Source organism: Podarcis liolepis (genome assembly GCF_965112155.1).
Source record: "Podarcis liolepis genome assembly, chromosome: 7".
NCBI lineage: Eukaryota > Metazoa > Chordata > Lepidosauria > Squamata > Lacertidae > Podarcis > Podarcis liolepis.
The window spans coordinates 16,069,345-16,092,696 of record NC_139561.1 but is presented as its reverse complement, the minus strand read 5'-3'; the positions used below and the strand labels follow the sequence as shown (position 1 = coordinate 16,092,696).

Here is a 23,352-nt window from a genome sequence, read left to right as displayed (position 1 = left end):
ATCTTACATCCTTAAGACATCAATGACTTCCCTTCTTCTCTTTCCATGGTTCAGTTTACATATCATAAAATCCCTGCATATTTTACAAAAACTATACCATTCAGTATTCCATTACACTGTTGAATTTATCTTAATGCTGCCAGCGTTTTTCAGCTGTACACAATTATTCCCCATCTATTCAATAAATGTTTTCCAATCTTCTTAAACGTATGTTCTTCTTGTTCTCTTATTCTATATGTGAAGTCTGCAAGCTGTACATATTCTGTCAGTTTAAGTTGCCGTTCTTCTTTGGTTGGGACCTTTAGTTGTGACATTGATATTGACAATTTCTACTTTTAGCTAAGTATTTTTCTTTATTTACTTGATTTTGGGGTAGCAGCTGACCCCCAACCCCCTGGCTACACCCATGCTTTCAGGATTTTTTTTTGGGGGGGGGGTAACAAGACTAACAATAGGGAGGTGCTAAATGGAGGGGTAAGGGACATGGGTGGCGCTGTAGGTTAAACCACAGAGCCTAGGACTTGCTGATCAGAAGGTCGGCCGTTCGAATCCCCACGATGGGGTGAGCTCCCGTTGCTCAGTCCCTGCTCCTGCCAACCTAGCAGTTCAAAAGCACATCAAAGTGCAAGTAGATAAATAGGTACCGCTCTGGCGGCAAGGTATACGGCGTTTCTGTGTGCTGCTCTGGTTCGCCAGAAGCGGCTTAGTCATGCTGGCCACATGACCCGGAAGCTGTACGCCGGCTCCCTCGGCCAATAAAGCAAGATGAGTGCTGCAATCCCAGAGTCGGTCATGACTGGACCTAATGGTCAGGGGTCCCTTTACCTTTAAATGGAGGGGTTATCATTTCAGAATTTCTGGGGGATGAAGAGAATTATCATAAAGCTTTGCAAATTTCACCCCTGGGATTGGTGGGAGAGAGAGATTGAAAATAAAGCTGCAGATATGCTATTGCTCATTGGCACAAACCTAGGGTGCAACTGCAGTGGGCAATCTGTGTACGGGTCTGATTGCTTCGGAAAACATAGCGTCCGTTTGGTGTAGTGGTTAGAGACCCGGGTTCAAATCTCCCCACTCAGTCATGAAGCTCACTGGGTGTGACCGTGGGCCAGTGGCAGTGAGCACAACCTACCTCGCAGGATTGTTGTGAGAATAAAAAGGGAAAGAGGAGGACTCTGTGCACCCCCCAAGAGCTTCTTAGAGGAACAGGTGGGATGTGATGAAAAGGAATGAATGATAAATATTGGTGGCTAGTCGTCACTGACAGCAAACCTATCCGTCTCAATGAACTTGCCTAACCTTCTTTTAAAGCCATCTGGGTTGGTGGCCCTCACTGGCTCCTGTGGGAGAGACTTCCACCGTCTAACTTATTCACTGTGTGAAGAAGGACTTCCCTCCCTCTCATTATCAGAGGTTAACCCAGTGAAGGTGAATGCTGGAAGATTTGGGACAGATGGAAAGGAAGGGAAAGGAGCCTTTGTCCTTAAAAGTGTTCTTTGCTCCTCTGCTAGTGACTCTGGAAATGGGAGATGTTCCCTTGGTCTCAGTGCTGCCTGACAGTCTTCAACTCCCCACCAAGAATTACAGCCAGGGGCATCTCATTGCCCACCTTCAAGAGCTCCTCCAGGTCTGGGTTTTGTGGTCAGCCGTGAAGAGCAGATGGGTGATTGTCGGTAAGCATTCCTGGATCTGTTTTGTGGAGATCCAATATTTATTGCTATATGATTATCTCTTAATTTATATTCTGCTCAATGCCCAATTAGGTTCCAAAGCAGTTTGCAAACTGTAGAAACCAGTTGCACAACCACTGAAATTTAGAAGAAGGACTTCTATATTTCAAATCCAGTGAAATATGATCAAAATGCACAAAGGAAACTATATTATTATTAATATAATCAAAATGCACAAAGGAAGCTATATTGTTATTAATATAATCAAAATGCACAAAGGAAACTATATTATTATTAATATAATCAAAATGCACAAAATAAACTGTATTATTATTAATCATAATCAGTGTATTCTTATCCTGGCTTTTCCCCAAACCAGGACTTGAGGCAGCTTAAAACTACACAGATAAAATACAAAGAGCTGAAAGCATGTAAAAGATAATTATTAAAAAGTAATTAAATGCTAATAAAATTAAAGCAATATAAAAAACAAATCTACATAAATGTAATCCATTTTCAGATCTAAAGTAATAGCAGTCCACCGATACAAAATTTGTTTTTCAAAGTAATCCACTTGGCCCACAGAGGCAAAACAAACTTAGCCCATGCTCAGGTGTTCTGCATATAAACATTAGTACACATTCACAAAAAGCAACTATAATGCTGACATTGTTCCTGTGAGGAAGTGGGATGCGAGGTGAGAAGATGCTGGCACGGTCCATCTTTGACCCTCTCTCTCTTTCTTCCTTCAGGGCTCTTCCTCTCCATTCTTCTTCTGTCCGTCTTCTTCGCCAGCCGCCTCCGCCCAGCAAGCCGGGCTCCCCTTCTCTTCAGGCCTGACACCAACATCCAGGTCCTGCTGGACCTAAAGTACAACCTGAGCGCTGAGGGCATCTCCTGCGTCACCTGCTCAGGTGAGTTGGGCCTCTTGGCTAGAGACCCAGCTGTGTTTGGAGCTTGCTGGTCAACAGAGAGCCATCCTTCCTGGAGATCCCAGGACAGCTGCTTCCATGTTGAAGCAAAATAGTACCACTCTGCTTTTCCATTCAGTGTTTTTATTTTATTTTATTTATGCTTTCCCCCCTTTTTTATTTCCATGCTTATTACATACAAAAAAAGGGGAACAATACTGAAAAGGGGGTACAACTTAAGAGGGGAGGAAAAAGGAAAGAAAATGAAATTTACACAATCTGTTATTAAGACAAAAATTATGACAAAAAATTGTGATTACAATTTCATGTTACAATAAAAAAAGTCTCGTCATCTTTTATACCCGACTTCCCATTTATTCCTTAATTCTTTTTACATAAATTTACTGCCATATCAAAATACTATTTTTTATGTTAATATTTTCACAATTTATAAATGTTTACATAAGCAATTAATAAAAACTGCTGAGATCACTCAAAAGCTGCTACAGATTTTAACATGGTATAATTTTGTTTAAGATATGTTCTGAAGGCCTCCCATTTTGATACAAATTCAGTTCTCGGTTTATTTTTTTATTCCATTAAGTGTTTTTAAGGGGGCTTGGGTGGGAAGGGGGCCTGCATGAGTTGGAGAGCACAGCCTTGCACCCGAAGCTGTATTTTATGGGGCAAGATTGTGTTTTGGAGCTGGTTGTGTTGCAGAACTCGCATCAAATTGTGGGAGAAGTCACTATGACTTAGGCTCCTATCAGCCTCTCCCAAGATCATGACCAAAGGGTGAAAGAAACTCCTCCCCAGTGTGGTGTAATGGTTAGAGCAGTGTTTCCCAAACTGGGGTCTCTGGCTGTTTTTGGACTACAACTCGCACTGAGTTCGAGTGCCAGGCAAAGGAGTGGGAGACCAAGGTTTGAATTCATGCTCACTCATGAAGCTGCCTGGGTGACCTTGGGCCAGTCACCGCCTCTCAGCCTAACAGGGTTGATTAAATGAGTTGGGAAGAGCCACCTTGAGCTCCTTGGAGAAATAAATAAGTACCGTCTTTTTTGCTCTATAAGACTCACTTTTTCCCTCCTAAAAAGTAAGGGGAAATGTGTGTGCGTCTTATGGAGTGAATGCAGGCTGCGCAGCTATCCCAGAAGCCAGAACAGCAAGAGGGATTGCTGCTTTCGCTGCGCAGCGATCCCTCTTGCTGTTCTGGCTTCTGAGATTCAGAATATTTTTTTCCTTGTTTTCCAGTCTTGTGGTCTGGTGCATCTTATAGAGCGAAAAATACGGTACATAAGAAGACGAAGGGCCATAGCTACCCTCTGCTTCTCAATGTGTATTGTATTGTCTTATGTACTGTGGCTTGCCGTTTGATTGATTACAGTTTAGATATTATTGTAACTGTTGAGTGGATTTCTGTTTAACTTTTATATGTTGATATTATTTTATACTATTCTAATGATTGTTGAATGTTTAGGTTTTTTGATGTAGGCTATCTATTTTAAAGTTATGTTTTACTATCACATTTTTGTATTGCAGTAGATTGTTATCAGATGTACATTTTTTGTTTCTTCAGCTTGTAAACCACCTTGTGTATTGTAAGATAGAAAGGCGGTATACAAAATAATAATAATAATAATAATAATAATAATAATAATAATAATAATAATTAATAATAATAAATAGCTCAGTGGTTAGAACATCTGCTCTGCATGCAGAAGTTTAAAGCCCAGTGTCTCCAGAATTGGGATAAGGCTCCCTGTCTGAAGCCCCAAAGAATCGCTGCCAGTCAGAGTAGACAATACTGAAGGGCCAGTGGACTCACTTTGTATAGGGCAGCTTCGGATGTTCCTGTGTCTTAAGGGGAGGGCTGTCGCTCAATGGCAGAGTACAAGGTACACATGCAAATGGCCCCAGGTTTGATCCCTGTGACTTCCAGGTGGGATTGGGGTAAGAGTCCAAGATGGTGGGGGGCTGGCCAGCCTAGCTGTCCTCCTCTTGATGCTGGAGATCCTTTTGTCCCTGACTAACGTTGTGTGACAGGCTTGTTTCAGGAAAAACCCCGTAATTTGCAGAATAACATCCGCACCTCTCTGGAGAAGAAGAAGCGGGGATCTGGAATTGTGTGGGGTAGCCGAGGAAGCACTGCAGGGGATGGAATGGTACAAGGTGAGTTAACCCTGCTCTTCAGCCGCAAAAGTGCCCAAAGCATCTCACATAAGATTGATAGAAACAGGGCAATCTAAAAGTCACCACACAAAAGGAAAGAGAGGGGAGGAGGGAAGAGGAAAAATATGCAAACATAGACACCATTTCTTTATCTCAGGTTGTTCTCTTGCTGGGTACATCTTGGATTGAGAAATGTAATATAGTGGTACTTCGGGTTAAGTACTTCATTCGTTCCGGAGGTCTGTTCTTAACCTGAAACTGGGGCCTCCCACTGCCGCCGCACTGCCAGAGCACGATTTTTGTTCTTATCCTGAAGCAAAGTTCTTAACCCGAGGTACTATTTCTGGGTTTGCGGAGTCTGTAACCTGAAGTGTCTGTAACCTGAAGCGTCTGTAACCCAAGGTACCACTGTAGTCTTTTCGTACCTCTGGTTGGGGCTGATAAGGACTTGTAGTCCAAAACATATGGAAGACACCAGGTTTGTGAAGGCTGTATAAGCCTTCTATTTTTCTGCATGGGTGACTGATTTAGGCTTGGGTGAAGGCAAGCTCAGAACAAATACTCATACAGAGATGAGACAGGCAGCCTCTTCCTCTTGCCGGTGTCACACCTCTGCATATGGAATGATTTGAACCATTCTATCGCCGGTCACACCCACACATACATTTAAAGCATGATGCTTCCTCCAAAGACTGATGGGAGCTATAGTTGACCCCTCACAGAGCTGCCACTTAACAAAATACAGTTCCTAGGATTCTTGGGGGTGGTGGTGGGGAAGCCATGTGACTTAAATGTGCTTTGGATTCATGGCTAGGATATTCCACATGGAAAAGGAACAGATTTGACAATCCACCCCACCCAGTTGCAGAATGTGATCAATAGCAGTGACTCATACAGAGGGGCGGAAGCCAGCCTCTTCTGTGAATATGCTGCCTTTAGAGAACCTTTAACCCCCCAACAAAGGGGTGCGGGTGGCGCTGTGGGTTAAACCACAGAGCCTAGGACTTGCCGATCAGAAGGTTGGCGGTTCGAATCCCCACGACGGGGTGAGCTCCCGTTGCTCAGGCCCTGCTCCTGCCCACCTAGCAGTTTGAAAGCATGTCAAAGTGCAAGTAGATAAATAGGTACTGTTCCAGCGGGAAGGTAAACGGCGTTTCTGTGCACTGCTCTGGTTCGCCAGAAGCGGCTTAGTCATGCTGCCCACATGACCGGGAAGCTGTATGCCAGCTCCCTCAGCCAATAAAGCGAGATGAGTGCTGCAACCCCAGAGTCGGTCACGACTGGACCTAATGGTCAGGGGTCCCTTTACCTTTGCATTTAACCCCCCAGAAACAATGGTTTTCTCTTAGTCCACACATGGAACGCAAGTCTGGGAAGGTCTGGAAGGGTCCTCTAGCCCAATTGTTTGTGGTGATGTTGAGGGTGAAGTCTGGCTGGTGGGTGGGTTTTTCAGGGCTCCCTCAGGCTGACTGTACCATGTTCTGCAGCAGACCCCCAGGGAACAGTCTACATCTTCAAATCCAAAGGCAAAGGGCGGCCAGTGGTCTACAGATTCTCTCTCAATGCCACCGTCCCAGCGCCATGGCAGATGGTGTCAGCAGGAGATGGGGACATCCCCTCTTTCCTGGTGAGTTTCCAGAGCACCTATCAATTACCTGTGTGGCTGAAACCCAATGCTCTCATTAATGCAGCTCCATGCAGGGCAGGGAAGGCCGAGATATGGGTAACGCCTCTGGGGTAAACGCATGGGATTCCCCCCCCCCCCCGGAGTCCTGTTCCAAGATGTGAGACTGGTTTTATTTGTATATTATTAGTACTTGTCTGATAGCACTCTCCTGGTATGCCCCGCAGAGGACCTTAAGGTCCATGAATAATCATCGTTTAGAGGTCCCGGGCCCTAAGGAAGTATTATCCACCAGGGCCAGAGCCTTCTCAGTGATGGCTCCGACCTGGTGGAATGCTCTGTCCCATGAGACCAGGGCCCTGGAGGATTTAACTTCCTTCCACACGGCCTGTAAGACAGAGCTATTCCGCCGGGCTTTCAATTTGACCTTAGCCTGATCTTTTATTCCCCTTCCTTTTCCTCCCCCTCCCCTTTTTATAAAGATTACCCACTCTGGGATCCCACAGCTAATTCTCCCCTGGTCTCCTCGCTGGCCCAAACAGGACTAATTTAGCCAGCTAGCCCTGATGATCATCTAATGTTTATTGGATGGATTTCCCCCCTAAATTGATTTTTGAATTCTGAATTTATTGTTATTCACATTTTATACTGTATTTTATGCTGCTTTTTGTTGCATCAATTAAGTGTTTTAAATTTGTTGTTAGCCACCCTGAGACCGGGAAGGGCAGGGTATAAAAAAATAAAATATGTATTATTTATTATAAGGTTCCCTGTTTAGGGCAGGAGAGGGGAACGTTTGTCCCTCCCGACGTCACTAAACTACATTTGGCCCCACCCACTGCTATCTTATGGAATTTGCAGGAAATTTTTCCCTGTTTAGGGAAGTTTTTAATGTTTTTATTTATTTATTTACTATTTAATATTCTGTTGGGAGCTGCCCAGAGTGGCTGGGGAAACCCAGCCAGATGGGTGGGGTATTATTATTATTATTATTATTATTATTATTATTATTATTATTAGAGTTGGAAGGGACCCAGAGGGTCATCTAGCCCAACCCCCTGTCATGCAGGAATCTCCGCAAAAGAATCCCCAACAGATGGCCCAACCAGCCTCTGTTTAAAAGGAAAGGGAGTCTTGCCATCCGAAAGTCATTCCTAATGTCTAGTCCTTGCCATTTGCATCCATTGGTTACTGGTTAGAGGGAGCTGGGCTTGTGCAATAGTTTTAGCACACAATCTGGTGTGGGGGTGGGGGTGTGTACACAGCAAGCCTGAAAACCTTTATCTCCTGGTATGCCCCGCAGAGGACCTTAAGGTCCACAAATGACAACACTTTGGAGGTCCCAAGTCGCAAGGTGGTTAGATTGGTCTCAACTAGGGCCAGGGCCTTTTCAGTACTGGCCCCGACTTGGTGGAGCACTCTGTCACAAGAGATCAGGGCTCTGTGGGACTTAACGTCTTTCCGCAGGGCCTGCAAGACGGAGCTGTTCTGCCTGGCCTTTGGTTTGGACTCAGTCTGACCCTTATGTTTCCCTCCCCTTATGGTTTCGATCTATGGGCTACTTCTAAAATGAGGCTGTATTTTAAATTGCATTTTAACCTGTATTTTAAATTGGTTTTATTATTATTATTAGTAGTAGTAGTAGTAGTAGTAGTAGTAGTACTATGTTTTTACTGTAATTTTAATGGTGTTAGCCGCCCTGAGCCCGGCTCTGGCTGGGGAGGGCAGGGTATAAATAAAATTTATTATTATCATCTAGTTGCCACTTCATGCAGGGAAAAGTGTGCGATGCTAATATCTCTCTCTTCTTTTTTTTTACGTCCCATTTTCCTCGGCTCCGAGACATGTGTTAGTGAAGTCTTCTGTTTTCATTAATCCATTGCTTAGGTGTATAGAGTTCCTTACGGTAACTTCACCAAGAGGCTGACCGCTTGTATGTCCACAGTAGGGCATGTCCAACAGACGGGCCCCAAGAAGTGGATGGTGACCACCTTGTCGTGCGACGCCAAGAGAGGGTGGAAATTCGACTTCAGTTTCTACGTGGCTGCAAAGGAACAGCAACGCACGAGGTAAAAGCCCGGTGACTAAACTCTGACATGGGTTAGAACAGACCAGGAGGGCCATCTAGTTCATGGGTAGACAAACTAAGGCCCGGGGGCCAGATACAGCCCAATCTAAATCCAGCCTGTGGACGGTCCAGGAATCAGTGTTTTTACATGAGTAGAATGTGCCCTTTTATTTAAAATGCATCTCTGGGTTATTTGTGGGGCATAGGAATTCATTCATATTTTTTTCCCAAAATATAGTCTGGCCCCCCCTACAAGGTCTGAGGGACAGTGGACCAGCCCTCTGCTGGAAAAGTTTGCTGACCCCTATTTTTTATTAATTTTTCAATTACAATCCAATAATAACCTCATTATAACAATACCAAATTATGATATAACTACTAATACCCAGTGCTTTTTTTCTGGGGGGGGGACGCAGGGGGACGGATACCCTTTAACATTTTGTGAATCTTTGTACTTTTGTCCATTTACTGTGTTTATTTTTCCCTGTTTGAACTATAACGTGGTGATTTTCTTGAGTCAAAACGAGAGTACCCCTAAACATTATTTTAGAAAAAGAGCACTGCTAATACCAGTCACCCAAATACCGAATTATATGATTTAGGTGCCGCCAACCCCGTGTGCTAGAATTGATGGTTTGATGCTTTTCTTTATTTCTGCGTTCCAAAATCTTATTAATTTAAATTGCTTTCCAATCAAAATAATAATCCCTTATACAACAGCTGCAACACAGTTGTACCTCTTGTTACGTCAGTCTCCGGTTGCGTTTCTTCAGGATACGAACATGGCCAACCTGGAAGTGTATACTGCAAAAACAGACAGACCTCAGTGTAACACTCAAAACGGAAGTGTGCCACTCAAATCTGAAGCGTATCACTCAAAATGGAGCACGTTCGGCTTCCGGAAAATGTTCGCAAACCGGAACACTTACTTCCGGGTTTGCAGTGTTTGGGTTCCAAGTTGTTTGACTTCCAATGCATTTGAGATCCAGGGTACCACTGTATAATCCCATAGAATCCCATAGAAAAGTGGCAAAATATGAGTGGCAAAATATTGACAAGTCAGAACATTCACCATCCTTTGTTGTCCTATTGGCAGACGATTTACCTGTTGGCCTCTGCTGTCAAAGCTGCAAAATCTGGGTCACCTCTCTGGGAGGAGGAGATCCAGACATTGAAACTGTTCTGGCACGTCCCTGAATCCCCAAGGGATGAGTGTGATGTTCTGTAGCGCTCGTATTGATTGTCCAGCTTCATTACTCTCTTTCCTTCTTCTAGGAAGCTCTACTTTGCCCAGTCCCACAAGCCCCCTTACCACGGCCGAGTCTGCATGGCTCCACCTGGCTGCCTCCTTAGCTCCAGTCCCGATGGACCAAACAAAGGCTTCTTGTACGTGCCAAGCGAGAAAGGTGAGATGAAGTGGGATTTGTGTGGCTTCGATAAGAACGTCAGAAAAAGCCCCATTGGAGCAGGTCAGTGGGTCATCTAGTCTAGCATTTTCTGAGATGTCTGTGGGAAAGCTGCAAGCAGAATACAAGCACATGAGCCCTCTCCCCTCTGACCCTGGAGGCAGAGCTTCTTCTTCTTCTTCCTTCTTTGGCGATCCCTCGTAGCCAAGTAAGATTGTCTTCCATGAACACGGTCTTAACAGTGAGTCCGTAAGTGACTGTGGAGGCCAATTCTGGAGCCACATGTCCTTCTACAGTGGGGACATAGGTTTCTGGGCAGGAGTTGATCACGGTGAGGATTTGCCAAGCGTGCCTTCCTCTTAGCACGTTTCTCCCTTGCGTCCTGAGTTTGAGTGTCTTCAAAGTCCATGACACTTTGGGTAAAGGCTGTTCTCCAATTAGAGCGCTCACAGGCAAGTGTTTCCCAGTTGTCCGTGTTTATACCACATTTTAGATTTGCCTTGAGAGAGTCTTTAAACCTCTTTTGTTGACCACCAGCATTACGCTTTCCATTTTAAAGTTCGGAATAGAGCAGTTGCTTTGGAAGACGATAACCAGGCATGCGCACAACATAACCAGTCCAACAAAGTGGATGTTGAAGAATCATCGCTTCAACACTGGGGATCTTTGCTTCTTCCAATTCTAGTAGTTCGTCTGTCTTCCCAAGTGATGTGTAAAATAGTCTCCTCCTCCTATAGATTTACTTAATCCTATCTTAATGCCATCTACACTGGTAGCATCAGTTCCCTCAAAGCATCAGCGTGTTTCTTGGTCACACCTCTGGCTTATCAACCAGCTACAAAACCTCCCCTTCCCTCTTTCCTGACTCCTGCTTCCCATCCTGAGCAGGCAAGGAGTAGCAGGACCATGATCCATCAAGGGCAATTCAGCAAATGCCTTAAATCACCTTTGTGCAATTGACACAGCCTCAATTTGTTGTCAGAGTCGAGCCACATTAGATTATCGCAATAACCTGCAGTTTCATAAGAGTATATATTTAAAGCAGGGGGTTAAATGAGTAAATTAAGTTAATTTGGATAGGCGGAAAATATTAAAAATAAATTTAAGGAACCGCAGAAAGAGGGGGAAGGAAGTCAAGTTCTGAAATGTTAAAATGATTGGGAAATTATTGAAATGTATACAACTGAAAATCATAAATAAAAAATGTGCCAAGCCACATTGGATTGACTCAGAAATGAAACAGAACTCTCTCTCTTTTTTAAAGACCTCACCAGAGGTCTTTAGCCTGGTTATTTTTCTGAAGCCCAATCTCACGGTTGCAAAGGCCACATTTCAAAGTGTTTCTCCTGACCTTTTGAAAGCGCTAAGTGGTTTGGGACTTGGTTATCCGAAGGAACACCTATGTTCCTGTAAACCTGTGTAGACCTTAAGATTGGTCCCGGGAGCTGTACCCTTTTCCTCCCATCATGTTTTGCAAAAGCATCAGACTGATAGATACCAGACTGGCCTTTTTGGGGGTGGCCCCCAGGCTGGTGGAATTCCCTCCCGTGGGATCTGCTTCATGTCGCTGCTGCTCTGGATGTTTTTAAAATGGGCCCTGCAGATTCACTTGCTTCCAGGGCAAACCTAACAAGGGATTGGTGGAGTCTCAGATTCACTGGCACATCCAAAGTCTTGCTGACTCCTACCTCAGGAAGACGTTGGAAGGCATATTTTGTTTCCTTTTTTTGCTGCATCAGATCCATGCTGTTGCAAGTGAGGGAGCTGAGGATCGGGCCCCTCAGGGGAGCCTCAAAACGTTGCACCCAGCAAAACCCTGCTTCTGCATATTGAGGGGCTTTCCGCTGGCTACCCTCCGTGAGAGAACCCCTGGCAGTAGCAACACACCTGCCAGGATGGAGCCTGAGATTTCCACCACCACCAGTTCTACTTATCTCTGTTGTGCAGCCTTCGAAGGATGGTGGAGAAACTGCATCCTGGAAAGAGAGACAGATAAAGCGTTTGTTTTCATTCGACTCAGGACAAATAGCCCTTGCAGTGAAGCTGTCATTGGCTTTGAATCCTGACGGCTGTCCACTGTCGGAGGCAGGAAATGCTTCTGAATACAGTGGTACCTTGGTTTAAAAACAGCTCCGTTTATTAGCACCTTATAGACCAAGTAAGTTTGTTCTGGTATAAGCTTTTGTGTGCATGCACACTTCTTCAGATGCACACGAAAGCTTATACCAGAACAAACTTAGTTGGTATATAACAGGGGTAGGCAATCTAAGGCCCATGGGCCACAAGCGGCCCACAGGGGTCATTTAACTGGCCCACAAACTGCACCCGAACCGAGCTGCCTGCTTGGTGAGTCCCCACGCGCTGTGCTATACCGGCACAGCGTTGCACAGGGACTTGCTTCCATGGTGCCAGAAATTGCATCTGTGCAGACACAGACACTGGAAATCGTTGAGTGTGTTCCATTTGTAAATTGACTCCCCCGCTACTATGGGAAAGCATGCCTTGGTTTAAGAACACTTTGGTTTAAGAACGGACTTCCAGAACGGATTAGGTTCGTAAACCAAGGTACCACTGTATTAGTTGCTGGAAACTGCAGGAGAGGGGAGGGTTCTTGTGCTTGGATCCTGCAAACAGGCATCTGGTTGGCCACTGAGAACAGGCTACATGAGGCTACCTTTGAAGGTTACCCAGAAATTGCAACTAATCCGGAATGCGGCAACTAGACTGGTGACTGGGACTGGCTGCCAAGACCAGTATACCTGAAGGAGCGTCTCCACCCCCATCATTCAACCCAGACACTGAGGTCCAGCTCCGAGGGCCTTCTGGCGGTTCCCTCACTGTGAGAAGTGAAGTTACAGGGAACCAGGCAGAGGGCCTTCTCGGTAGTGGCACCCGCCCTGTGGAACACCGTCCCATCAGATAGAAATAAACAACTCTCTGACTTTTAGAAAACTTCTGAAGGCAACCCTGTTTAGGGAAGTTTTTAATGTTTGATATTTTATCATGTTTTTAATATTCTGTTGGGAGCTGCCCAGAGTAGCTGGGGAAACCCAGCCACATGGGCAGGGCATAAATAATAAATGATGATGATGATGATGATAGACCAGATGGGTCTTTGGTCTGGCCCAGCTACCTGGCTCTTCATAAGTTCTTAAGTTTAAACAAAGCAAACGATCCTCAACAAGATCCTAATCATATCCTTTCTCCTATACATCTTCTCCTCCAGCCTCCCCTAAAGTCAAGTTGTCCGTCACTTCTGGATTCAACCCTTGCGGGAACGCTAGCTGCGGGAAACCGGCGGTGCGCCCCCTAGTGGACACGGGAGCCATGGTCTTTGTGGTGTTCGGGATCCTAGGGGTGAACCGCTCCCGGCGCATGGACAACCACGTCATCGGAGACATGGTACACCTGCCTTCTTGCTCAGGTTGGGAGGGTTTGGAGGGATGCAAGACCCTTTCTGATCTCCCTAGATTAGTTGTCTGCTGCTACAAGGGACCAGGCTAGAACAAGTGGGTTGCAAATGCAGAGAAGAAGATGAACCAGGGCAGCGAGGGATGGTGGGAATCGCAGTCCAATATCCCTGCAGAGCTTCTGAAGCTGCCTGGCGACGCCGCAGGGGATGGAAACTGGGAACTGCTGCATGCAAAACAGATACTCTTAAAGAAGAAAATACAGTTATAAAAGGGGAAACCAGTGAAATTTCTAAAATAATTGAAATATACTCAGAGTCTAGAGTGGATTTCATGCTCTTTATTCAGCTCATAGTGGTGAGGAGGAATGAAAGTTTTCCCAAAGTATCTGCTTTATATACATTATTTACACAATGGGCTGCACGTGATTGGCTAATTCCAGGATTCTCCTGTAGGCCAATCAGGTTGTGGATTCACTTCCATCTGGAGCTGGATTGGGTGGCTTCTGCAGACCAATTATACTGCCCCATTGTTCTAGGACCAATCAGACTGCTGCATTCTGAATCCTATTGTTCTAGGACCAATCAGACTGCTGCATTTTGGATCCTATTCAACTCAGTACATAGCAATAATACTAGAAACAGATGATCAAGAAGATCAGTTAAAAGAGATGTGGGAAAAGGAGACAACAGGGCAAACAGATCAAAGCTGAGGGGAAATACGGGAGAAACATACGCTGAAAATGTTTATAAGAATAAAAGAAAATTATTGGAGGTGCTGTTAGCTCCAGTCAAATAAACAAGGAATATTCGGTGTTATGTTGGAGGGGGTGCCGGGAAACAGGGAATTACGTTCACATGTGGTGGAGGTGTAAATATGTACAATATTTTGGGGGCAAAGGGTGTTTAAGGACCTAACAGAAATCACTGGGTTAAAACTGACCGAAAGTCTAGAGGGTAGCATTATTATCAATTTACGATGGGGTGGAAGATTCGCAGGCTAGGAAGGACTTGCTCGCAAATTTATTGATGGCTGCACGAATTATGATAGCCAGGAAGTGGAAGGGGCAAGCAGAATATAAATTGGAAGGGTGGTATAAAGAGGTGTGGGATATAGCTGTTAATGATAAATTAACATGTGCCATTAATGTAAGACAAGGAATATGCTGGAGAAATGATTTCCAGGAGATGTGGAAGGTATTTGTAGAATTTGTACTGCTAAAACAGAAAGGGGTCCAACCAACGCAAGAGGTGTTGAAATTTTGGGAGGTTGGAATGGAATGGTCTCGGTGGTGGGGTGCACATTTTGATTCTTATTTATTTATGGTTATTACTTTGTCAAAAAAACCAGATTCTCTGCCCCTGAGCTCACCAGCCATTTTGCATGGGATGCTGCCATCGTACCATTTCCTGCACTGCAGATCCCGTACAGGGCTGAGGGTCAGTCTGGATGACACACACACCCCGGGGTACCCTTTCCAGCAGCGTCTCTGTTTTCCCGACTTGATCCCGTTGCCTCATGTGTTTGTCTCTTTCTGTTTGTGTCTCCTTGTGAAAGGGCAGCGTCATCTATGATGACGGCTTCGACCTCTTCAAAGAGATTGGCAACCTGTGCAGGATCTGCAAAGCTATTGCCGGCAACGTGGAGCTGGTCAAGCCGGGAGGAGCCCAGTGCCTGCCCTCAGGTATGTCGACTCCTCTTCCAGTGTTGTAGCCCACCATTTGGAGTAGGGGGGTCTTTGTTATCACAGAGGTATGCAGGACCAACAGGAAAGGGGAGGGAGCCAGTGGAAACTACTGGGGTCCAGGGTCCGGTTACCTTGCCTATGCTTCTGTCCTTCTCGGTAGTCTCAAGTGAGGATAGCTCAGTCGGTAGAGCAGGAAACTCTTAAACTCAGGGTTGTGGGTTTGATCCCCATGTTGAACAAAAGGATTTATGCGTTTCAGGGGGTTGGACTAAATTTAGACCCTTGTAAAGTAAAGGTAAAGGGACCCCTGACCGTTAGGTCCAGTCGTGGCAGACTCTGGGGTTGCGGCACTCATCTCGCTCTATAGACCGAGGGAGCCGGTGTACAGCTTCCGGGTCATGTGGCCAACATGACTAAGCCACTTCTGGCGAACCAGAGCAGCATACAGAAACACCGTTTACCTTCCTGCTGGAGCGGTACCTATTTATCTACTTGCACTTTGACGTCCTTTTGAACTGCTAGGTTGGCAGGAGCAGGGACTGAGCAACAGGAGCTCACCCCGTCGCAGGGATTTGAACTGCCGACCTTCTGATCAGCAAGTCCTAGGCTCTGTGGTTTAACCCACAGCGCCACCCGCGTCTCTTAGACCCTTGTGGTCTCTTCCAATTCTGCAATTCTATGATCGTTTGCCCAATTGCTTGTGACATCCATTGTAAAATCGGTGAATTTCAAAGAAAATAATAATGCATACTGTCAGCAGGGAACTGCCATCGGCTCAGGGGGGAGAGGGGAAAAGCCATGTGGATTACAGAGAGCCCCCAAAGATCGTGGGAAGCAGCAACCTCCTCAGCGGAGGAGAGTAACCACGCCTCCAGTGGAGAGGAGCTTCAGGGCTCGGAGGAGGCGAGGCGGTGCCAGGACACCTTGCCTGGGCAAAGCAGGGAGGAGAGAGGTCATCCGTTACCCACGCCCTCCTTGCGCAGTTAGCTTCCGCGCCGAGAGGGAAGGCGCAGACTGGGTGTCAAGAAACTATTCTGCTGGGGAATGTTTAAGGACCACCCACTCATGGATTCTGCCAGTGAATGAGCCAGCCACGGGAGAGTGGCGCTCTGGACAGATAAAGTTTATTTTGGCATCAAAAGCAAGGCTTCACAGCCGAGCAGGGAGGCATTTGCCTGCTTGCTCTCGAGCAACCCCTTGGAAACCTAACACATACATATCATTTTTATTTCCAAATGTTTATTCCTAGGTACAGTGGTGCCCCGCAAGACGAATGCCTCACAAGACGGAAAACTCGCTAGACGAAAGAGTTTTCCGTTTTGGAGGTGCTTTGCAAAACGAATCTCCTATGGGCTTGCTTCGCAAGACGACAATGTCTTGCGAGTTCCTGCTGGTTTTTTTTCCTCCCCCTCCCTTTTCTAAGCCGCTAAGCCGCTTATCAGCTGATCCGATCAGCAGATAAGCCGCTTAGAGCCTCTAAAAGCCGCTAATAGCGCTAATCCGCTAATCCTTCAATGGGCTTGCTTCGCAAGACGAAAAAAACCGCTAGATGAAGAGAATCACAGAATGGATTCTTTTCGTCTTGCGAGGCACCACTGTAGATAGATAGATAGATAGATAGATAGATAGATAGATAGATAGATGATAGACAGATAGATGATAGATATTTATAATGCTCAGTGCATGCACAATTCTGAGTAACGCCTTGCTAACATGCCACAAGCCAGGATCAGGCCAATGACCCATCTAGTTCCGGCATCCTGTTCTCACAGTGGCCAACCGGATGCCTGTGGGAAACCCACAAGCAGGATTCGAACACAAGAGCAACTCTCCACTCCTGCGGTTTCCAGGAACTGGTATTTACTGCCTCCAGTGTTCAAGTTAGAAAACAGCCAAACAGGGTTAGCACCCATCAAAAGCCTTACCATGATGGTTATGTATTCTGGGTTGCACAAAAAGGAACCGTACATCTATCTATCCCCCTGTCTTTCTAGGATACAGTATCTCCACTGTCCTTCAGATGCTGCACCCAGAATGCAAGAATCTTCCTGAGCCAAACCTCCTTCCTGGACAGCTCTCCCATGGGGCGGTGGGGGTGAAGGAAGGCAAAGTCCTATGGATCTCCATGGCCTTCGAGTCGGTGAGGACTCCCCACCCAAATTCTGTCACCCCCATTGCAGCTGCTTTGGATTTTGAGCCAGCTGAGCTATATACTCAGAGTAGACTCCTTGAAATAAATGGACCTGTCTGTGAACTTCAGTTGGGTCTACTCTGAGCAGGACAAGCACTGATGACAACCTTCTGTTCTTTTGTGTAGTCCTTTGTGTGTGTTATTGTCATTGCAATTCTACTCAATATCGAATCAGAGCAGAATTCCAATGTATAGTTAGCCAAATAAAAACTTAAACATGTTGCAGGACCCCCCCCCCCAAATAGACCAGAGGCAATTGTATTTCATCCAGCAGAGCTTTACTGCTACAGAAGGCAAATGAGCATAATGGTCAGAAATCCAATACATTCAGGATTGAATCTGTCCATAAGAAATCCAGTTGCAGCAGACTTAAACTTATAATAACTTATAATAAGTCTAAACCTTAACACTAAGTATGTACAGAACACCACATAAGAAGGAAGAGAGATAGAAAGAGAAAGGGAAACCTTCTGGCCTTACTTTTATAGTCAGCATGACTTTGACAGAAGAGATAAGAGAATCAGTTTAAGCCAGCTGTAATCAGTCTCTCTAAATAACCCAAACATCAGGAACCTTTCAGAACCGTCTTGAATTAGGTAGCATAGGAAAGATCTCTACACATCAGATCAATACTTTCTGCACTAAGAAAGTTATCCCCAACTGCTTCATCTTTTGAGTTCTACAAGTTTCTAGCCCTCATTGGGTAAGGGAGACATAGTCACCAGATTTCAGGGCACACAGCCACTCTGTGCCTCATGGGTGCCTTGAACAAAGAAAAGGAAGGAAGGAAGACTATATGAATAGCACAAAATATGTGAGTAACGAAAAACCCCTCCACCATCATTGCAGATACAGTCACCAATAGTGCATGCATCTTAAGCCAAACATCTAAGCCCTTCAGATGTCCAGATAGATCCCCACAGGAAACTGGCATCCATTAGGAAGGAGTTCACAGTTGCAAAATTGATGCAACTTCAGACCAAAAAGAATATATCGCAGGCTCACAGCATGTACCTCAGCGGGGCGTCCTTAGCATCATTGGACAGTGACTTCTATAAAAATATTGTCCAGTATACCGTATTTTTCGCTCTATGGGATGCACTTTTCCCCCTCCATAAATTAAGGGGAAATGTATGTGCGTCCTATGGAGCGAATGCAGGCTCCTTGGCTTCAGCAATAGCAACGCGAAGCCTCCGAAGCGCAGAGGGAGCGCTCCCTCTGCACTCCGGAGGCTTCGCGTTGCTTTCGCTGAAGCCTGGAGAGCAAGAGGGGTCGGTGTGCACCAACCCCTCTCGCTCTCCAGGCTTCAGGGATAGCTGCCTGAAGCCTCCGGAGCGCAGCGGGAGGTCCCGCTGCGCTCCGGAGGCTTCGGGTTCCTTTTGCTTAAGCCGGGAGAGCAAGACGCTCCTGGCTTCAGCAGAGAGGGAGAGCTGCACAGCGCCCCTTCAGTGAAGCGGGAGGAGAAATGGAAGGGGCTCCGTTTCTCCTGCCGCTTTGCTGAAGGGGTGCTGAGCAGAGAGGGGGAGATTTTTTTTTCTTGTTCTCCCCCTCTAAAACAAGGTGCGTCCTATGGTCGGGTGCGTCCTATAGAGCGAAAAATACAGCATTTGAAATGTTGATTTCTGCTGGATCGATCTCAGTTCGGAGTCTAACAAGGCAGACCCTGAGGACTGAAGTGGGAACCTCTTTCTGTCTCTCTCAGACTACCTACAAAGGGAAGTCATCCTTTCAAACCTACTCTGACTATCTCAAGTGGGAAACTTTCCTCCAGGATCAGCTCCAGCAGTTCCCCGAAGGCTCAGCTCTACGCCGGGGCTTCCAGACCTGTGAGCACTGGAAACAGATCTTCATGGAGATCATAGGTAAGTGGCTTTTTTTGCCTCCGTCTCCTGTTCAAGGAGCCATTTGGAGAACCAGGGATGGCTGTGAATGGGGTCAATGGCAGCAAATTGGGAGCATCCATTTGCTGCAGACACTGTGAATTGAGAGTGATTTGCATGTCCCAGTACGTTTCCGAGCACAATTCAAAGTGTTGGTGCTGGCCTTTAAAGCCCTAAATGGCCTCGGTCCAGTATACCTGAAGGAGCGTCTCCACCCCATCGTTCTGCCCGGACACTGAGGTCCAGCTCCAAGGGCCTTCTGGCAGTTCCCTCGCTGTGAGAAGCCAAGTTACAGGGAACCAGGCAGAGGGCCTTCTCAGTAGTGGTGCCCGCCCTGTGGAACGCCCTCCCATCAGATGTCAAAGAGAAAAATAACTACCAAACTTTTAGAAGACATCTGAAGGCAGCCTTGTTTAGGGAAGCTTTTAATGTTTAACAGACCACTGTATTTTAATACTTTGTTGGAAGTAGCCCAAAGTGGCTGGGGAAACCCAGCCAGATGGGTGGGGTATAAATAATATATTATTATTATTATTATTATTATTATTATTATTATTATTATTATTATTATTATTACTACTACTACTACTACTACTACTATTACTATTACTATTATTATTATTAAGCAGATGCTCTGCCACCTAAACATTAGGAAGAACTTCCTGACAGTAAGAGCTGTTCGACAGTGGAATTTGCTGCCAAGGAGTGTGGTGGAGTCTCCTTCTTTGGAGGTCTTTAAGCAGAGGCTTGACAACCATATGTCAGGAGTGCTCTGATGGTGTTTCCTGCTTGGCAGGGGGTTGGACTTGATGGCCCTTGTGGTCTCTTCCAACTCTATGATTCTATGATTCTATGAGCTACAGCCCTCCCTGCACTTGTTTGGACAAACAGTTTGTGTGCATGTTTTAAACATAATAAATAAAATCTCCCCCCCCCCTTTCCAGGTGTGCAGAGTGCCCTGTATGGTCTCATCCTGTCCCTCGTGATTTGTGTTGCTGCTGTTGCAATCTTTACCACACACGTGCTCCTCCTGCTTTCTGTGCTGCTCACCATTTTAGGTAGGTACCTAGTTGTGATTTTGAAACTTTGGATTCCTGAGAATGTGGGAACCTGCCTGATTGGACTATATGTCCATTTGACCCAGTATTGTCTGCTCTGACTGGCAGCAGCTCTCCAGCTAGACCTTCTTAATGTTCATAGTAAACTTTCATTTCATTACTTCTGTGTGTGTGTGTGTCCTCCCTGCAGGGGTCGTATGCTTAGTAGTGACCATCATGTATTTGTCCGGCTGGGAAATGGGCGCAGTGGAGGCCATCTCCCTCTCCATCCTCGTCGGCTCCTCTGTGGACTATTGCGTCCATCTTGTGGAAGGCTTCCTTCTGGCAGGAGAGAACCTGCCGCTTCACCTGGCAGAGGTAGGACAGCTGTCCTTTTTTAAATAAATAAATAAATAAATATTTTTTCTTGACTTGATGACAACAAATGGTGCAAATCTCAAGACTATAGATTACAGTGGTACCTCGGGTTACATACGCTTCAAGTTACATACGCTTCAGGTTACACACTCCGCTAACCTAGAAATAGTGCTTCAGATTAAGAACTTTGCTTCAGGATAAGAACAGAAATTGGGCTCCGGCGGTGCAGCGGCAGCAGGAGGCCCCATTAGCTAAAGCGGTGCTTCAGGTTAAGAACAGTTTCAGGTTAAGTACAGAGCTTCGGAACGAATTAAGTACTTAACCCGAGGTACCACTGTACTCCAATGTGCTCTGTGTGGGGCTTCCCTCGCACTTGGTCCAGAAGCTGCAGTTGGTGCAAAATGCTGAAGGATTGAGACCCTCTTTCCCTGGTTCACTACTGGGACAAATTCAAGGTTTGGCTATTAGTATAAGGTAAAGGTAAAGGCACCCCTGACCATTAGGTCCAGTCGTGGCCAATTCTGGGGTTGCGGCGCTCATCTCGCTTTATTGGCCGAGGGAGCCGGCGTACAGCTTCCAGGTCATGTGGCCAGCATGACTAAGCCGCTTCTGGCAAACCAGAGCAGCACACGGGAACACCGTTTACCTTCCCACTGGAGCGGTACCTATTTATCTACTTGCACTTTGACGTGCTTTCGAACTGCTAGGTTTAAAATGGAGTTTTAAACTTTGGAACTCCCTGCCCCTTGATACACAAGTAGGTACCTGCTCCAAAAAGCGTTATGGTTTGGACAAACCTATCCAGATGTTTAGCTGGGACTACTGCAATGCATTCTACGTGGGGCTACCTTTGAAGGTGACGTAGAAACTACAACTGATACAGAATGAGGCAACTAGAGTGGTGACTGGGAGCAGTGCCGAGACCACATAACACTGGTCCTCAAATACCTGCCTTGGCTCTCAATATGTTTCCGAGCACAATTCAAAGTGTTGGTGCTTACCTTTAAAGCCCTAAACGGCCTCGGACCAGTATACCTGAAGAAGCGTCTCCACCCCCATTGTTCAGCCCGGACACTGAGGTCCAGCGCCAAGGGCCTTCTGGCGGTTCCCTCCCTGCGAGAAGCAACATTACAGAGAACTAGGCAAAGGGCCTTCTCAGTAATGGCACCCGCCCTGTGGAACACCCTCCCATCAGATGTCAAGGAAACAAACAACTATCTGACTTTTAGAAGACATCTGAAGGCAGCCCTGTTTAGGGAAGTTTTTAATACTTGATGTTTTATCGTGTTTTTAGTATTCTGTTGGGAGATGCCCAGAGTGACTGGGGAAACCCAGCCAGATGGGTGGGGTATAAATAATAAATTGTTGTTGTTGTCGTCGTTGTCGTCGATGCAGTTTGACAGCAAGTTTAAATCTGGCTTTGGTCTGCCGTTGTTTTAGCTTTAGCTCAATGTTGACACTTTTATCTTCTTTTGTAACACACTTCTCCCCCCCCCCGCCCCCTTGTGTTTCCTCCTTTCAGGACCCCAACTCCAGCCGCCAGTGGAGGACGATCGAGGCGGTCAGCCACGTGGGCGTAGCTATCGTTTCCAGCGCCATCACCACCGTCATGGCCACCGTCCCCCTCTTCTTCTGCATCATCGCCCCCTTTGCCAAGTTCGGCAAGATCGTGGCCCTCAACACGGGGGTCTCCATCGTGTACACGCTGACTGTGAGCACCGCCCTGCTGAGCATCATGGGGCCCCCCTCTTTCACCCGCAGCCGGACTTCCTTCCTGAAGGCCCTGGCAGGGGTGCTGGTGGCCATCGGGGTGGGGCTGTGCCTTTGCCTGGTCCTGCTCAGAAGCGGATTCAAGATCCCCCTGCCCAATGGGACAGTCCTATAGTTCCATGTTTCCCCAATGGCCTCTTTGTATATTGTTTCTTCTTCTCCCCCCAAACTGGATTTTCCTGCAGGAGTCCTGGAAGATGTCCAGGGATGCTTTCAATTACAGTCCTCACTTGCCGTTTCTGGGATGTCTCTTGTGTCCCCAAGAGTCTTGCTCTTACTGTGGGTTAAGGGTGCAGGGATGGTGGGCAGCACCCGGGTCAGATTTCTCCAACCCTGCAGGACTTCGACTCCCATCAGCACCAGCCAGGGCTTCCCTGACAGCCAGGGCTGGTGGGCGTTTGCTTATTTGTGCCTCACCTTTTCTCCAAAAAGCTCAGGGCGGCATACACAGTTCTCCTCCTCATCATTTAATCCTCACAATGACCCTGCGAGGTAGGTAGGTAGATTAGGCCAAGAGGGAGCAACTGGCCATGGCCACCCAGCGAGCTTCGTAGCCGAGGAGTTGGGGGCGGGGACCACAAATTTCATTTTATAATGTACAGTGGTACCTCTAGATACGAACGGGATCCGTTCTGGAGCCCTGTTCACATCTAGAGGTAAACGTAACTAGCGATGGCACGTCTGCGCATGTGTGTGTCGCTTTTTGCCGCGTCTGCGCATTCACGTGATGTCATTTTGAGCATCTGCGCATGCGCAAGCGGCGCTCCATTACTTCTGGGTTGCCGCGGAGCGCAGCTCGAACACACTCAACTCAAAGCGTCTTCAACCCGAGGTATGACTGTATATAAAACAGAGAGAGCAGCTGCAACAACAGATGGGAATCAAAGGACAAAAAGCGAAACTATGAAACAGACACGTAGGATGAGTGCAGTTGTACAAGGGTTAAAATAACAACTCCAAATAAAGTAGTATCTCGGGTTACAGACGCTTCAGGTTACAGACTCCCAGAAATAGAACCACAGGTTAAGAACTTTGCTTCAGGATGAGAACAGAAATCGTACGGCGGTGGCACTGCAGCAGCAGGAGGCCCCATTAGCTAAAGTGGTACCTCAGGTTAAGAATGGACCTCCAGAATGAATTAAGTTCTT

The 23,352-nt window shown here is 46.4% G+C and overlaps 1 protein-coding gene across 5 annotated transcripts in view; it reads left to right on the top strand.

Annotated features, from left to right (window-relative positions):
- The window catches only part of DISP3 (dispatched RND transporter family member 3), an 81,059-nt gene extending 58,610 nt beyond the window's left edge, over positions 1 to 22,449 (top strand). For 4 of the 5 annotated variants that reach the window (XM_083512670.1, XM_083512671.1, XM_083512668.1 and 1 more), the window contains exons 9-21: positions 1,512 to 1,673; positions 2,423 to 2,584; positions 4,628 to 4,753; positions 6,241 to 6,380; positions 8,265 to 8,446; positions 9,721 to 9,851; positions 13,078 to 13,253; positions 14,819 to 14,945; positions 16,943 to 17,088; positions 18,842 to 19,001; positions 19,964 to 20,077; positions 20,268 to 20,434; positions 21,957 to 22,449. In XM_083512670.1, the coding sequence (XP_083368796.1) occupies positions 1,512 to 1,673; positions 2,423 to 2,584; positions 4,628 to 4,753; positions 6,241 to 6,380; positions 8,265 to 8,446; positions 9,721 to 9,851; positions 13,078 to 13,253; positions 14,819 to 14,945; positions 16,943 to 17,088; positions 18,842 to 19,001; positions 19,964 to 20,077; positions 20,268 to 20,434; positions 21,957 to 22,319 (2,156 nt within the window). In that variant the 3' untranslated portion in view covers positions 22,320 to 22,449. The remainder of the gene's footprint in view (positions 1 to 1,511; positions 1,674 to 2,422; positions 2,585 to 4,627; positions 4,754 to 6,240; positions 6,381 to 8,264; positions 8,447 to 9,720; positions 9,852 to 13,077; positions 13,254 to 14,818; positions 14,946 to 16,942; positions 17,089 to 18,841; positions 19,002 to 19,963; positions 20,078 to 20,267; positions 20,435 to 21,956) is intronic. The other variant, XM_083512669.1, reaches the window with a different exon arrangement.
- The last annotated feature ends 903 nt before the right edge of the window (positions 22,450 to 23,352 follow it).